We start from the raw sequence: 17,472 nt of genomic DNA, 5'->3' as shown, positions 1-17,472 counted from the left end.
GCAGGGTGGAAAGTGTATTTGAATGGAGACTAAAAAAAAAAAAGAGCAAGGAGAGAGGTTAGAGGTCTCTTTAAAAAGTCCAAGTGAGAGATATGATGAATGATAGGGCACTGGTAAAACAGGAATGGAGAGGAGGGGACAGAGAAATACTTAGGTAAAATCTCCACGGCACAGTCTATTGGGACACTTTCCAAACTTCAGTAATTCCTATTCTACCTTCACCTATTTTGCCATATATGAGTATCATCTACACTATTAATAGTTTTCTTTGAACCTACTTATAAATTGTCAGATCATAAATATTATCATCTACGAAACCGATGGATATAGTAATAAAAGTAACATAATAATCATAACTAACATTATATGCCATTACTCTTCTGAACACTACATATGTTAACTCACTTAATTCTCTCAACATCCCAATGAGGTGTGTACTATTTTTATCCCATTCATAGTCGAAACTGAGGGACCGAGAGATTAAATAACCTGCCCAACTTCACACTACTAATTAAGTGGTAAATCTGGGAGTCAGTTTGTCTCCTGAGTCCATATTCTTAACTATGTCTTATATTATTTTTTTCTAACACACATTAAAATATACTACTATTAAAATAATTTTTTTAAAAACAGTACTATTTGTTTCCTAAAATTATCTCTTTGGGAAACACTACTGTGTGAGCTGAGCAGCTCCTTTGGCCCTACAGACGTCTTCCACAGTTTCAAACTGAACTTGTGCCACACCACCCCTTTCTTGTAAGATTTTGAGTGTCTGGGAAGTCTTGTGAGATGCTTTCTTTGATGGGAGTGCGGCCATGAGCTACTCTAAATAACAGAAACACTTGTGTTAGAAAGAAGAAAGTGAGGAAATCCAATACTCAAGAGGAGACAATGTTAAGAAAACACAGGCCACAAAAAAGGAAAAATTGGTAAAACTCCTGACTTTAAAGCAAACTCCTGACTCTAAACAAAAAGTGCTACCCTGAAAAGGATACCAAGTCCTTCCAAGAGGATGGCGGGGCTATTCAGGCCATCTACCTGCTTCTGTTTCATTTACAGTCTCCATCGGCTCACAACCAGCCTGATCTTCCAGTATGCACCGCCTGTTCACTGACTTATCACACTGATGTCATCAGGGAAGGTCACAATAGGGAATTAGGGACTTTATGTGATGTCACAGGAATGGTCTCATGTCAATCCACAAACACTTACTGAGCATCATGAGAGAGGTTTCCTGATCCCGAGATCTAAGGTGGTCTTCTTCCAGGTGCCATTTATTTACTTCATAGCACCCAAAACAACCTGTCATTGTCTTATTTGTGTTTTTTTTTTCATTATTTTTAACAGCTGGCTATCTCCCACTAGAATGTGAACTTCATAAGGGCAAGGATCTTGCCTATTTGCCAAGTGTTGTATCCACAGCTTCTAAGCCAGTGCCTGGCATTCAATAAACCATTGTTGAATGAATGGAACTTGTTAATGCTTTCATAGGTATTTTAATTCACTCTAAAATTTAATACTCTATCATTATCATTTTATGTAATGTATACCCATGAATTCCTTGCCTGACTGCATATCAGAATTATCCAGTACATGAATTTGAAAAATTACTGGTTCCCATGACCCACCCCAGACCTACAGAGTTGTCAATATCCCAGAGTCATGGATAAGGAAGGCTAGATTAGAAGCTACAGTTACTCAAAACAAATATTATTACCTTTGCTTTCTTTTAAGAAGGAAGATGACCATAGCTTAGACTGTAGATTTGTTTCTATGTCTTTATTCTCAATACTCTTTGAAGATACTCTATTTTCAGTATTCTTTAAAGAGACTTTATTTTCAATATTTTTTGAAGAGACTTCCTTCCTAAACATTGAAGTAGAAAATGAAAACATACTTCCTTAGGTCACAATTCTGTTTAAGGCTTTATATGGATTTACACACACACATTTAATATAGATACACAATATACCAACAATAAACTAAATAGCTAAACAGCAGTATCTTCTTTGTGGAAAAGCATTAAAAATAATTTTTACTGGGGCCGGCCCGGTGGTGCAGCAGTTAAGGGCACACGTTCTGCTTCAGCGGCCCAGGGGTTTGCCGGTTTGGATCCCAGGTGCGGACATGGCACCGCTTGGCACGCCATGCTGTGGTAGATGTCCCACATATAAAGTAGAGGAAATGGGCACGGATGTTAGCTCAGGGCCAGTCTTCCTCAGAAAAAAGAGGAGGGTTGGCAGATGTTAGCTCAGGGCTAATCTTCCTCAAAAAAAAAAAAAAAAATTTTACTGATGAAAATTCTATTTCTATTTGGCATTTATTGTTGTGTAATGATTCTAACAACCTTTTCAGAGTTCTTTAACACAGAACACGTAGGCATCAGTTACATGAATGTCCTTGGCACATCATTGTGATAGAAGGAATAAAACTATTTAAGGAATACTAGCTTTGAGGGTTTTTTTCTTTAAGTTTGTAAATCAATTCTAACCATTGCTAAATGCTACACTTATGGAGAGAGTCCAACACTGACATTAACCCTTGGTCATAATACAAAAAGCGTGCTTTTTCTTTAAGTAGCTGAAATAGAAACAGCTTAATTTTCTCTTTTAGCCTTTAAGCGTGAAACTGCATGTTAATAAATAAGGCATTGAGACAGGATTCTTGCATGGTGCACTCTGTTTACAAAGACAGGCACACACGCTGGTAGAAAAGTAACCCCAAGTCTGTTTTTCATGGTCTTAAGATTCTTTTAATATGTCTCCTTTACCAAGTTTAAAAAATTCAACTTCTAGTTTTCATGGAAAGATATAAACTATTATTTTCCCCCCCGAAGTTATGGTGGATCTCTTTTTTCCCCACTGAAATGTGAATCCAGAACATTAGTTAAGTTAGTGGTCTTGGACTGTGATTTAGCGAATAGGCTGAACAACATGTCACAGTCTTAACACTAAGACTTAATACTAGTCTTAATACTAATACTTAATACTAAGTATTAGTATTCTTAATACTAAGAATGGAATCTTCACTTCCCCAGTATATGCTGCTAAGCAAAATCCCTCTCTGGTAATGAAAAATGCACAGCAAAGATAATTTACATTTGTTCTGCCTCTGCCCTCCTCGATTTTCTAATTGTGAAATAAAGCATCCACGAAGAAACTCTACATATGAAAAGTTGAGAAGTCACTTAAATATTCAATTTCTAGCATGGTGAGATTCCTGTTATGCCAAAGGTCACCACAAGTGATTATTAGAAATTATATGCTCTAATATCTAATCTAGACAAAAGGGCTTTACTGTCTTTTTTCCCCCCACGAATTACAGCATTTTGTTGAATCTAAGATATCATCTACTTACTATAAGACATAGCACGATTTAAGAAAGAAAAAGCACTGCCAAGTTAAAGTGTGAGATGCCATCAATTGTAAGAGATGTTAAAATATGAAGAAAATATGTGTGCTTCAGAATCTATGAAACATAGTCCCCATATATTCACTAAGCTATATGTCTAAGGAGGGGAATTTATCTAGTATAATTCTGGGTATTTGAATAATTGGAAATACCTTTAAAAATCCTAATGACACAACACACAGGAAGCCACATACTCAACAGCCTGAAGATAAATGGGATATTACTATTTGGAAGCAGTGAACATGCCATAAAATAAGTATGAGAACTGAACATCATTTTAATAGGAAAATATGAATTCCTCTTCTGCTCACTCTCTGTAGTCGTTCTCATCCACACTTTCAAAGAATCAAAGGCCCAAAGTCCAACCTCCTCTTCAATTACAATCTATTGCCTCTCATTTGAAAAAGTAATGTTATTTATGGTAATAACGCCTCTAACCATTTAAGAAAAACAGATAACTAGTATACGCAAAAAAGATCTGTTTTCTTTAATTTAAATACAATTTAAATTGTAACTATCACTTCCTCAAGTTACAATTGAGGAAAGAATTCAAATTTTTACTTTATGTAATATCCTTTGTAAATGGAAGGTATTTAATTTACTATTTCCTAAGGTTAGAGGGTTAGTCCAGTTAGATATCCCACGGGAACATACTTATGCTAGGGGATAGATAACCTAGGTGTTAGGGTTGTTCCTCAGTATGTTAAGAACATTAGGCGTATTTATGAAATGTCCCCAAATTTGTATTGGAATTAATAATTTTTTCAGGAAGTTTATATTTTAAACTTTGTTTTAAAATGATTTATATTTGCCAAACATGGGCCTAAAAACAAAATTAATTAAAACTTACTTTTCTGAGAATGTCTTAGCTACATTCAGAGAGACTTGTGCTGGTGAGGCATAAAGTTTGCTTGCTAATCTTGGTCTGCGTTCAAAGAGGCATTTACTTAAAGCAGGAAAACGGAAATAAAAAATAACCTGTTATTTTAGAAACGATAATACATATGATTATGAAATAAGCTATAGATAAAATTTTTTCAACCGTGCTGCGGATGTGCTTCAGCCATTTCCCCCTCACATCTTTAAGGATGCTCGAAAGCTTGACCAAAAAACCAACAGATCCAAAGTCCAATACCTAAAAAACTTTGCCCAGCATTAAAGATATATTTTACTTTTACTGCTGAAAATAGTTAATTAAGTGCAATTTGCTGGGTAGACAAAATCTTTCACACATGGATCCACGGGGAAAAAAGGAAATGATACACGCGGGCTTTGTGTGCACAGAAGTTTGAAACTCTTGGTTTATAAAGTCCACACACTTGAGTCTCTGCCTAGAAAGAAGAATCAATTGAAAGATTAAAGCAGAGAACTGGTGCAGAAAGAAAACCTCTAGTTTTCCCTAACCCAACTTGGATAGGACCTTTTGGCAAATTCCACTTGCCAGTCAGACTATGGAGCCAGTAGGAGGGTGGAGATTAGAATGGAAGCTACAATGGCAAAATTTATCAACTGTGCAGGTCAGTTACACTGCTCCACAAGCAAAGGGCCCCCAGGATTTTCTGTTTTCTTACTTGATCATTTTTTTCCAAGACTGGCCCTGTTTACCTCCAACTCTGGGTAAGGTACCTGGGGTGACAAAGCCACTCACCCGTGAAGCTTACTGGCTACCCTAGTCATTCCTCCTTCTCTCCTATTCCAAACCACCACCAACTCAAACTCTTCTCTGCAAGTGAATCGAAGGGAACATGATCATTTAGCCCTTGCAAAAAGCAGTGTCGTAAGCAGAAACAATTATTAATGAGATCAAGAGAACACGTGATCACTTTGCTTTTCTATTTTTGCCTAGGCTGCCTTTGATTCACCCCTGGATTTAACTACCCCAGGATGTAGATTACCCCTTGCTCCAGTTTCAACACTGTTACCACAGTCTATGAACAGTGGGACTCATAGACACAATAGTAATTATCTTCATTAATGGCCTATTAACTTCCCTTATTATTACTGAAAGTTATATCATATTTCCCTCAAAGACTACCAAAATTTTCTTAGACCTTTTTATTTAAATATGTTTTCAACCATGTAATAGGATATATATATTTACATATAGATTAACAAATTCAACAGGATATTTATTTTTTCTGATTTCTATAACATTTAATCTGAAATAAACATAGATTCTCTGTCATTGATCTGGTATACATTACTTTTTCTTTAATATAAAATATGTATTTAACATATAATTTACAAGGTGGATTCTAATTTTAATTTTTAGCTTTGATAGTAGGAAAATGAAAATATGTTATATAAGTTGGAATTTTTCCCAGCCAATAATATTCAGAATAAACCAAAACAACATCAATGTGAATAGAATCCCACTAGAATGGTGCCCACCAATCTGTCAACAATTGATCTCTATGCATGTGTTTTATGATCAACTTCAAAGCATAATTTTTCATTACAGAATAATGGAAACAATAGACTATTTTTTTCAGGGGGCAGGAGATGATCATAACAGGAAGGGCTTTGATGAATTATCAGAATCAATCCCTTGAACAAAGCGAGTACTTAAGGTTTAGCTACTAAATTGAAACTGGACTGATTCTTTTTAACACCAATCTCTTCAACTAGTTGGGTGATTATTTTCCGTATTTATGAACAATTCATCTCACAGTAAATAAAGAATCTGTTTAATTTTAAAGTATATATTCATTAAAGAGATATTCTGAAAGAAATGAGCAAGTATCAAAGGGAAAAAGAAATGAGCAATGAAAATTATCTAAGTAAAATATAGACTAAGTGGTTAAGCATTTAAAAAGTAGAAGGGAATATTATCTATACCTCTACATTTTTATCAAAATTCATTTTTCAATTTAAATGTCCTTTTATCTAGGAACAATTGCTTTGACTGAAGCAAAAGCTAAAGTGCTAATCCATGCATTTCTGGCCTTTCAAAATTAATTGGGTGACAAATGATAGCATTATCTAGTTCTAATTGCTTAAAAGCCATGTGATAGATCAGCCGTGCAACCAGAGACATCATACTTTGACATTGTTTCACTTGGTTCAATCATCACTTTTTCTGAAAGAGAAGAAAAAAAAACCTCAGTATTTTATCAGTAGTGATGTTCCTAATAGAAATTCTTGATTGGCAAATATTTAGGCACTTTTTGAATGACAGACAATATAATAAAGGATTTAATTGCTAAGTCTTTTGACCACATTCAACCATTCCAGTAGACTATCTTCCTAATACTTAGGACAAAATGGCAGTCAAACATATTCTTTTTAAGTAATAAATCATTTACCCTTTGGATCCAACACAAGCAACCTGCCATTCTGTCTATATTTTGGTGCCTAAAATAGAAGCAGAAATAAAAACTAGCATTATCATTATTTTAGTTTGAGGTATTTGAAATAATTTATAGCCTTTATATAAACATTTCTATTATCTAGGCTAAAAGGTAATTTTATACTAAAGCCAATTATTCAAAAACTATATAAATTGATGATAAAATAGAACTAAAACATTTTTAAAAATAGTTTAGGTAGTCTTACCTTTATAGCATCTGTCTTCTCTAGATAATTCCTGCAAAAAACCAACATATTTACTTCATGTCTTTAAACATTTGTATACATTTAGAACATAAATAAAACAGAATGCAGAACTCAGTCTGTCTGTAGGGTATTGTGGAAGTATTTTGTTTTTGCATTTAGTAGCATTATTTCCATCCTAACTGAAAAACCTCATTCTTCTGGATTATGAAATTGGGTTAAAAAAGAGTCTAGAGAAATTAACTCTTCCCTTTCTCTGCACTTCATCCCGGAGTTCATGTAAAAAGAGCTATAGGAATAATGCTGCATGTTAGAAAGTGGTGTCTTAAATAAGCCTCTAATTCTGTTATCTTTTTGGTTGCACATAACCTGGACTCCACACGTAGATGCAGATACAATCGACAGCAGGTTAAGGACTCCCCTTTCCCGCCGAGCTGACCCGAGAAATCACAGATTCAGCTCGGCTCATGTCTACAGTACCATCTTTCTTCCCTGCTTTAACAAGACGATATGCAAACCAAACTATCTGCCACATTCCAGTTCATCCGTGTTATGAAAAATACCTTTATAGAGTGCATATAAGCCAGAACAAGAAATTTTTCCATATTTCAAGATATAGTATTTTTAATAAAATATTATTTCAATAAATACATTTAGAAATTAACATTTGATTTTATCCAAAAATATCTTTTAAAATATAATTCTTACCTTATAAGTTTCTTATTAACACTTTTTTCTGTGTTTATTAACACTTACAGATTATAATGTTTTCTCTGTGAATGTTTACCTTTCTTAAGTCACTCTATATAGACTGATTCTCCTATAAGTTGGCCCTTTATAGTTTTCGATAAATATCATTCTCATTATAAAGGGAAAAATCAACTCAAGGTTTTTTTTATGAGAGAGGCTACACGTACGTTTTTCATAAGTAACAATTCATTTGCCCTCTCCTCCCCCAACACTTGTCCCCACATCCCAAGCCAGACTTTTAAAACTAGTAGCAGTCATACATACCTAGGAATTTCTGGAATACAAAATTCAAGGCCAAAACTGTGGACAATAAAAGGGAAGCTTCATTATTTTGTGTTCAATTTTTCTCTTTTTCAATCTGTCTCCCTCACACTGATTTGCACTCCCAAATAAAGCAGCAGCATACAAACTTTTGCCTCAGGCTTTCTTTCTGGGGAACCCTGACCAAACCAGACATTATATATGTTATTAATCTGATTATCCCTCTGAGCAGTTCACAGAAAGCTAAAGTCCATCAGAAAAGCAAGGCATCTTTTTGGGAAAAACAGTTGTAGAAGACCAAACTCTAGGAGAAACGAAAGATTTTTTACTCCTAATTCTCTAGGGCTGTAGCGCTCAGAAGCTCAACCAGTGCAATAATGAACCAAATAAGGCCTGAAAGAAATCTAAGATGACCTCTCCTAGGAGCTGCTTTCACTCCACAAATTTCCACAATCCTGTGGGTATCCACATGTCTGGGTAGACATCCCCTGTATATTTAGAGCTCTCCTCTCCTTTCTAGCTCTAGGATCTTTACGGATTGCTACATTTCACCCATTATCTGGATGAAACATCAATGCATATAATTCTCTCATTTTCACTTGGTTAAAGGAAAACCTAGGGTGGGCAGATCCTAGTCCTTGATGGAACTCAGGCTCTTCTAGGATTGGCTTTATTATTACCTAGAAGTGTCTATTTAATCTTCTTTCACAAAACTGAACTCCGTGGGGCAGTACAGAGTAATACTCAAGAGTCGGAGGGGCTCTTGAGTGAAAGAGACTGGATTCACATCCCAGTTCTGCTACTTCCCATGTGAGCTTGGCCAAGCTACCTAACTTCTTTAGGCCTCAGTTCCTCCATCTGTAAAATAAGGATCACAATGGTACCAACTTCACTGGATCATCATAAAGGATGATCTCAGTAACGTGTTTAGCACAGCACCTGGCATATAGGTGGGACACTGTAGGAACAACTTGATGTTTTCTCTAAAGGAAAAATTGGGAAGATGTCCTATGGGGCTGATTAAGATTGCTTAGGGAAACAAAAAGGAGGCTTTACTGTGACTGAGACAAGCAGACTAGCTCTGAAGACTTTTAATTAATTAATTAATTAAAAAATCACATAAGCCCCAAAGTAATGATACTTGCTTAGAAAGATCACTGACTCCAGGGAAAAAGCAGAGTAACAGAACACAGGTAAAGTTAAAGCAGTGCCCAATAAGCTGGGAAGAATGAGGTACATTGTATAGGTAATATATATTTTTCAAATAACTATCAATGTGCAAAAATTATCTCTGAAAGGAAGTGCTTTCAGAAAAGAAACTGCTAATATTGGTTGACTCTGGGGAAGAAGGAATGGCTGCAGAACTAGGGTGGGAGGGAGTTTTTAACTTTCTGTCCATTTACACCTCTTGAACTTTGAACAATATAAATATATTACTATTTAAAAATAAACAAATACAATTTAAAATTTGCAAAACGATTTGTATCTCTACATTTATCCATCTCTTACAGGCATGAGAGCAGTATGGTGGCCTTGTGCTACTTCAATTCTCTTCTCCACCCAGTGGCACCTGTTCAAATTGGGGTCATGGTGTCCAAAAGAACGGTATACAGGCGCACACCTTGTATATTTATTACCATTGATTATGGTTAACATTATCACCACAACATTCATTTAATCACCCCTGCACATCTCCACCAAGTGTACCCCCTGGCTTTTGGAACGTGAGCAGACTCTCCTAATGTCTTTCAACAGTTCCAATGGTAATGGGAACAACACAGTTACAACAGTTTCTAACTTTCATGTAATATTCAATGTCTACTTAAAACAAACATGTGATAAGCACCTACTATATATTGATATGTCTGTAATAAGCTCTGGGGATACAAGAGAAGCTCAGAATTTTATAGGGGAAACAAGTACTAACTCCCTATATATATGGGACAGACTAAGCTTCAAAGTACTGTATTAAATGCTTCCCTCTAAGGGGCTCCAATGTAATTTTCCATACTGCCCAAACAGGATCAATCGAATCCCTTCCTTTGAGTTCATGAACTGGAGATACCCAAGAGTCAGTAGGCAGTGAAGGCAAAATTGAAAAGACAGAGGAAGAGCGAGTCCAGCGAATGGAGCTGTCCCTGAATAACCTTCCAGTTCCAAAATCCCATTCTGAGGCCTATTCTCTGGGTTTGCTATATTCCCCCAGGTATTATAATTTCTACAAGTGTTCTTAGAATAAGGTGTTGTCTGTCTTCCTCCTTATGTAGACAAGAGATCCAGCCCACCTGAACACAAGAGTAGCACTGTCCTAAGACAGACCAATTATAGTAATTCATAAGATAACACAGTGACTGGACCAAAGGCTGAGCCAATGATCCAAGCTAAGCTCATCACAACCTTTCTCTGAGACTTTTCCAAGTGGAATTGTCACAAAGGTAGGAGAATATGAGTGTAAAGCTCCCAGCAGCCATGGTTTTAGCCTTCAGGAAAAAAGTGGCCTGAGAACGAAGTAGAATACACAAAAGAATTAGGGATGAGAGATGAAGAGATGAGGGAGTGGTGAGGCTGGAAGGGGGCAGGGGAGGAGAGGGAGAGAGACAGACAGACAGACACAGACATACCCCTGATGATATGAGTCCCTGTTTCCTGTTCAACCTCTGCCTTTCCCTGGGCCAATTTTTCTTTTTGCCAAAAGAAGCTGGAGTTGTTTTTGTCATTTGAAACCAAAGGAGAACTTGACTAATAGGCTCCTATGCCTTGAAACCAAAAGAAGCTAACACATCTGATAACATGTAACAAGAGCTACAATACTAGAATTAACATAGCCCATGGGAGCACAGTGAGACGTGATTAATTATACCTGCTATAGGAAGCAAGACTGAGTCAGGCTCACAATGAAGGTGGCATTATTTAGCCAAGCAGTCAGTCAAATAGAAGGGGAAGAGTATTCTAGTGGTGTGTCTGAGAACGGCAATAGATGAGTCTGATATGTATGTGGGAGCAAATTTTAAAAGTAATTAATTGCTGTATGCTAAGAATTTGGGGCTCTAACCAGTGGGCAATGGATAGAAAACCAAAGACTTTGAAGAACAACCATATATAATCAGCTCTATCTTAGAAAAGAAATTCTGTGGAGGGTAAACCTGAGAGAGAATGGGAGGTGGGGAGACCAGTTAAGAGGCTACTGAAATAGTCCAGAGCAGGGGTTAGCAAACTCCAACCTATGGGCCAAATATGACTTGCTGCCTACTTTTCTAAATGAAATTTTATTGGAACAAAGACATGCTCATTTGTTCGTATGTTGGCAATGGTAGCTTTCAAGCTACAATGACAGAGTTGAATAGTTTCGACAAAGACCATATGGCCTATAAAGTCTACAATACTTATTATCTGGACTTCTACAGAAAAAAGTTTGCTAAACCCTAGTCCAGTGGAAAACTGATGATGTACAAAGCCAGGAAGGTACACTTGGAACAAAAAGAGAGGTGAAACTGAGAGTCACTGGACACACAAGTGAAAAAGAAAAGAATTTGATGGTTCTAGCTTGGATGACTAGGATGAGGATACAAGGGGAAGAGCACATAGTGAGGGATGATGAGTTTGTTTTTGGAAATTCTGAGCTAGAGATGCCTGTAGGTCATGTGAAATCAAGTGTTATTCTATTCTATTGAAAACAGAGTTAGAACTCAAGAGAAAAGATATATGAGACAGCTATGAAAAAGTGGGAATGGATGGTATGGCCCATGCAGAATAAGACAAGGCCAAGGATAGAATCCTGGGAAACACCAACATTTAAGAAGCAGATGGAAGAAAAAAAGATCAGTCAACGAAATACACATAAGTAATATGTAGACAGACAACTAGAGTGGCGGAATGACTATACCACCAGCATAGAAAGTTTTTGGAAAGCAGAAGTTTCTGGAGAGCAGTTCTTACTCATGAGTGTGGGTCTCCCACCACTTTAAAGGTACTCAGATATTGATTGAATGAATAAAACCAGTGGAATTATATAAAGTAACTTAATTGCCTTAGAATGCTCTTATAATTAAAAAGAAAGGCCCACATAATTAGAAGGGATGATTCCTAGAAAGAGTAGGGGAAACGCAGATATAGATTTATTTTTATTAAGAAAAAAATACTGAAAGACTTACATAGAAAGATGGGTAGTATTAATCAGAAGATGAATGTATCTGGCTAAATAAGTATATAAAATGTGCACAAGAAAATGATTTGTAAAGGCATAATTATGTGATTATATAAGTTTGAAAATATTCTTATGTAAATTAAAATGTACTTTGGGAGTCAGGGCACATCAGGGTGGAGGTCATCACAGGCTCATTTCTAAAAGAAAGGGCTTGGTTCTTGGCTTCTTAGCTATATTAGTCTGGACTCTCGGTTGCAGAAACAACGCTCAAGTTAGCTTAGGCAAAAAAAGAGAAGTGTTGGCTCACAGCATCCAAGAGTTGAAAACCCAAGCTGTGTGGAAGTCAGGACACAGAGGATACAGCTGTGTTCAAGGAGGTGCGTGGGGTACCCCGTCCCTTGTTCATCTCAGCTGCTTCTGCATGTGGGCCTCACTCTTCTCTCTCACTGAAGACAGATTTTCTACACATGGTGCAAAACATGGCTCCCAGTAATTCTTGAGTTTTATGTGATATAGTTCTAGGCTTTAAGGAAAAACTGACTTTCTCAATAGCCATCTAAGTTAATGGCCCAATTAGTTCAGCTAGTTGGGCTACAAAGAATAGACAAACTCATGCCACCCTAAAAAATATCTCTAGTGCCTAGTGCATAAATATTTGTTGAATGAATGGAATGGGAAGGAAAGAAACAAGAAAGCAAAGGAAAAGAATGTATTAAACTAGAGCTTCACTGTCCAATATGGTAGGCACCAGCCACAGGTGGCTATTGAGCACTTGAAATGTTATTAGTTCAATTTGAGATATGCACACCAGATTATAAAGACTTAGTACCAAAAAAAGAACATAAAACATCTCATATCTCCACTCCTTTAGCTAAGTGTTCACTAACCAGCAGCCAATAGGGCCAAATAGGTTTTATTTGGCTTCTATAGGCTTCAAAAAAACCTTTTATAAAATGAGTTACCAACATTTAAATTCAGATTTCACAAAATTCTCCTTTTTGGTTTCTCTTGTAATACTGGAAGACATATTTTTTTCTTCATCCCACTTGTGCAATTGTTTTCTGCTTTTGTACTACTTGTTTCTATAAGCCACCCTGTGTTCTAATAGGCAAGGAATGAATAAATAAACAGACAGCTACATGCTCAGGCCCTGCAACTGTGGTGGGGAGAGAGCGCTGACGAAGCACCACCCTCCATCCTAAAGGAGCTTAGTGGGGAAACATAATAGGATGCGGGGGCAATATTTCACTGCATAGCCTCAAATGTGTATAAAAATGGTTTCAATGATCATCTATCACTTACATTTATATTTAAAAATGACTACCTATAAATTTTATGTATTTCCTTTACAGCATAACATAGCGCTAGGAGCCCAGACTCTGGAGTCAGAATGCCTATGTTCAAATCCCAGCAAACTGTGTGACCTTAAGTAACTCCTTAACCCTTCCATGATTCGCTTTCATCAACGGTAAAATGAGGATAAAAATACTACCCACCTCATGGAGTTATTGTGAGGGTTAATAAAGATAGCTAATAATAAATAATAGTAGCACCCATCTCCTATTACAATTATAATTACAATTCCTCCTCCTCCTATTACTATTGTTATTACTAACTACAGCCTAGCAAGGATGGTGTGAAGGTGAACTCTGACTAAGGAAGCCAGTTTTAAGTGCACAATTGAGACTGCCTGGGGCAAAGAAGGGGGTGAAAAGACTGTAGATTTAGCTCAAACGATGGGGGTAGGAAACCGGCGTTCTGAAGTGGTGCAGTGGAATTGAAATTCAACTGTGGTAAACTCTTAAGAGCAGTGCCGCCATTTTCCTGAGATTAAAAAAACAAAACAACTTCAATTAGCAAAAAAACCAAAAAATTTAACAAGATGGATTTGGGGATCCTTGCATTTGGTTTTTAGCCCAATGAAACAAAAGACATTTTTCTTTTTCAGATTTATTTTTAAAAAGCAACTTCCAGGGGTCTTTTGGGGTAACAACGGATATATCTAACTCACCCATGTCGTCAGGGAAGGCAAACGATACATTTATAATAATGACGTATTAGTTTAAATGCTACTGGGGCGCAGTGTGGAGTAGTCAAAAGACCGCAATATCTTGGTTTTGGAAACCTCAAGTCAATCTCGTCATCTCATGGAAGGCTGAAGACTGGACCTTAGAAGAGATCCGTTGTCCAAGCCCCTCATTTTACAGAAGATGCAAACAAGGCGAGGGAGGTGAAATAATTTGCCCAAATTCCACCAAAATTTTTTATGGCCGAGCAAGTTATGTCTAGCGAGTGATGTCTGAACTACAGCCAGTGAGTGCTCGCTTCTATTAGCCATTAAGCTGTTTCCAAAGAAACGTAAAAGTAAAAAAAAAAAAAAAAGTAAGGGAAAAGGAAGTTTTAAGAAAAGGGGGGGGGGGTGGGGGCGAGGACCGAGGGAGGCAGTCAGAAACTCTGAGATGGAACGTGTCTATTTTCATTGGGTTGGTTTTTTGGCTGGGGAGGGGGCGTGCGAATCCGCAGGCAGAGAACGGTGGTGTGGACGCGCCTGTCAGAACTACCCGGTTATCACTCGCACCCACGTAGAGATACACCCCTTCCTCAGTGCCCGACTACAGCCAGAGGAGGAAGCCCAGTGCGAGGCGCACGTCCAGCCTCGCGGATCCTACCTTCTCGCGCGCCGCCTCGGCAGCCGGGGGGCCGCAGAGCCCGAACCTGGAGGGGGCAGAGAAGTTCGCGGGTTCAGGCGCCGGGCCTAGGGGGATCCAACGAGAGGGCTGGGTCGGGCTGCACACGGGGATGGGGGAGAGGGCGACCCGCACGCCTCTTACCCGCTTGTGGTCCTCTCACGCCGGCCATCGAAAGGGCAGACACCCCAAGCCAGCTCTGCTGGCAGCTTGCGCGGGGTTCGGAGCAAGGAGCCGGAGCCGCCGCGTCGCCATGGAGACGAGACCAAGCGCGGCTGGATCCCCGGGAACAGTCGAGGGGAGCGGCGGAAGGGAGGGGGCGGGGGCGGGGGCGCGGGCGAGGGCGGGGCGAGCTCCGGGACGAGCGGAGCGGCAAGGAGGGGGCGGGCCGCGCCCTGGGAGCAGCGGAGGGCGCCAGACGGCGGGGGCGGGACGGGGGCAGCCCGGGGCGGGCCCGAGAGGCGGAGCCGAGGGGGCGGGACGAGCACGGGATGGGGCTGAGGGGGCGGGGCGGGACGAGCCTGAGACAGGACTGAGGGGCAGGGCGGGGGCGGGACGGAGGCCGAGCAAACTCGGGGAGTCACGGAAGGGGCGGGGCGAGACGCCGGGGACCGGGCCAGCCCCGCGGTTCTGGGGATCCCTCCGCGCCGCGAATTGGGTCCACACACCCTCGCACTCACTTGCGCACGCGTACTGGTTACTTTGAGGACGGCAGAAGGGAGGGGTCTTGGGATTTGGTTGTCCATACCTGATCCTGTTCTTAGCGGGCAGAGGGAAAATGAGGGGCCTGGTTAATGTTTAAGCTTGTAGAGTAAAAGGAGAAGTCTTGAATTGGGAAAGAGGGTTGTCCCTAGAAGTGGATGAACAAGTGTCCCCTGCAGGACTTGGTCGCCCAACCTGAGGTCGCCCCCAAAAGATTATGGTTTTCCTGGGGGGTGGCTGGACGCCGGTTTCCCCAGAAACCAGGTTGGAGTGGTTAGAACCAGGGATTCTTCTCTCCCACCAGCGGGGGCCAAGTACCGAATGAAATTGACATTGGCCAATGGGAGCTTTTACTGCTTAAATAACTGCTTTGGTCACAGAAGGGGGTGGGGGAGCGTTTCTATTAGAAAATTCTAATTGTTCCTCAAGCTTGGCGTCTAGGAAGGAATTGGTGGTTTTTCTCCACTTTGGATGTAGGGAAATCACTAGGATTGATTTGTTGCTAGGCATCGTGTTTTGAAGGAAGCCCGTTAGTTGAAATCATATCTGGATTCGAATTTCAGTAAGTTGCCACGTGATGTGAGGTATAATCGGTATTTAATCTCTGGGGTTAGGTGCCTTCTGGGAATAGGTACCTTGATAGATGGTTGTGAGCTTCAAATGATATAAAATGTATAAAGCTCTGACATGTAGAAGATACTTAATAAATAGCAATTTTTAAATTATTGTTATTATAAAAATAGAACCAGGTGGACCATTTCAGGAACCAAGAGTATACAGAGATCGTTATTTTTAACTTCTCTTAATCATCTGTCCACATTCACTCTAAATCTCCTTGGAACCCTGGATGGTAGGAAAGAGGTAAGAGGAAAAAAGCCGGAATGGAAGTTTTTTGAAGAACTCAATGAAGTCATTGACAAATACACCCTAATTTGATAAGGACACAGCAAACGGCTACCTCCTCTATTATGGGAACACCCTTAGATATGATGAAGACTTTTCGTTTAAACAAGGCAAAGGGAAATTCATTATATTTCTTGACTAATACCTTTGAAAACGTTCGTTTTTATGAATTTGCTTAGTACTGATAAATGGGTAATGTCTGACTGGCTATTCCTATGGTCCTACTCCAAGGAAAGTAAGAACACCTCAACTCTAACTGAATGAGCTTCCTCTCCTAACGCCTCTACCCGCCCCAAATAAGATCAAGACCATTTGTAGAATGCAGTGTTTTCAATATTTATTTTTTGTTCCTAAAAGACAGGGCAAAAATGATTTAATGATGTTGGAGAATAAAAATATTTCTCCGCATGGAGGAGTGGTTAGATCTGGCTTCCACCTTGGGCCTCAAGGTCTTCAAGTAGTGGAGATAATATACACTACTTGCCCCTGGCTTAAAACATGAAATGAGAGAAAATAAGCCCCTGACGCAGAGCCTGGCACATGATGATTGATCAATAAGTCCTAGCTATTGTTATTACTTCTACTATAATATTATGTATATGAATAAAAGTGCCTACTTCCAGGGTAGCTGTAAGGATTAAAGATCATTTAGGTAAAGTGCCTGGCCCAGTGCGTATTTGAATCCGTGATGGTTATTTCTCTCTGATGAAAAAACATTACATTTCATCTTTGTATAACTTGAGAAATAATTCACCTACCTCTATAACTTTTGTACACAAGTTTTTGTTGGTGTAATACTCAAAAGTAGAGAACAGTTTAGCTCTGGCTCCTGCATTCAGGCCACTGAATAAATTACCAAAAGTATCTAGTGAAGGTTTGTTATAACAAAATGAAGGGGAAAAGCCACTCTTATATGTACAAATATTGAATCTCTGCACAACTACCTTTTATTAAGTTCCATGGTTTTTAATGGATAAGTTTTTTTTTTTTTGAGGAAGATTAGCCCTGAGCTAACATCTGCTGCCAATCCCCCTCTTTTTGCTGAGGAAGACAGGCCTTGAG

The 17,472-nt window shown here is 39.0% G+C and overlaps 1 protein-coding gene across 9 annotated transcripts in view; it reads right to left on the bottom strand.

Annotated features, from left to right (window-relative positions):
- The window catches only part of ERICH2 (glutamate rich 2), a 28,526-nt gene extending 12,690 nt beyond the window's left edge, over positions 1 to 15,836 (bottom strand). For 2 of the 9 annotated variants that reach the window (XM_070581544.1, XM_070581549.1), the window contains exons 1-8: positions 15,703 to 15,836; positions 14,950 to 15,559; positions 7,978 to 8,013; positions 6,967 to 6,997; positions 6,717 to 6,765; positions 6,454 to 6,490; positions 4,262 to 4,357; positions 1,718 to 1,866 (exon numbers count right to left, since the gene is read on the bottom strand). In XM_070581544.1, the coding sequence (XP_070437645.1) occupies positions 1,718 to 1,866; positions 4,262 to 4,357; positions 6,454 to 6,490; positions 6,717 to 6,765; positions 6,967 to 6,997; positions 7,978 to 8,013; positions 14,950 to 15,551 (1,000 nt within the window). In that variant the 5' untranslated portion in view covers positions 15,552 to 15,559; positions 15,703 to 15,836. Of the gene's footprint in view, positions 1 to 1,038; positions 1,154 to 1,717; positions 1,867 to 4,261; positions 4,358 to 6,453; positions 6,491 to 6,716; positions 6,766 to 6,966; positions 6,998 to 7,977; positions 8,014 to 14,787; positions 14,834 to 14,949; positions 15,567 to 15,697 lie in introns of those variants that run through there. The other 7 variants (XM_070581552.1, XM_070581550.1, XM_070581548.1 and 4 more) reach the window with 7 other exon arrangements.
- Between the last annotated feature and the right edge of the window lie 1,636 nt (positions 15,837 to 17,472).

The sequence above is a fragment of the Equus przewalskii genome, chromosome 17 (genome assembly GCF_037783145.1).
Source record: "Equus przewalskii isolate Varuska chromosome 17, EquPr2, whole genome shotgun sequence".
Lineage (NCBI taxonomy): Eukaryota > Metazoa > Chordata > Mammalia > Perissodactyla > Equidae > Equus > Equus przewalskii.
This window is presented reverse-complemented; position numbering and strand designations above follow the sequence as displayed.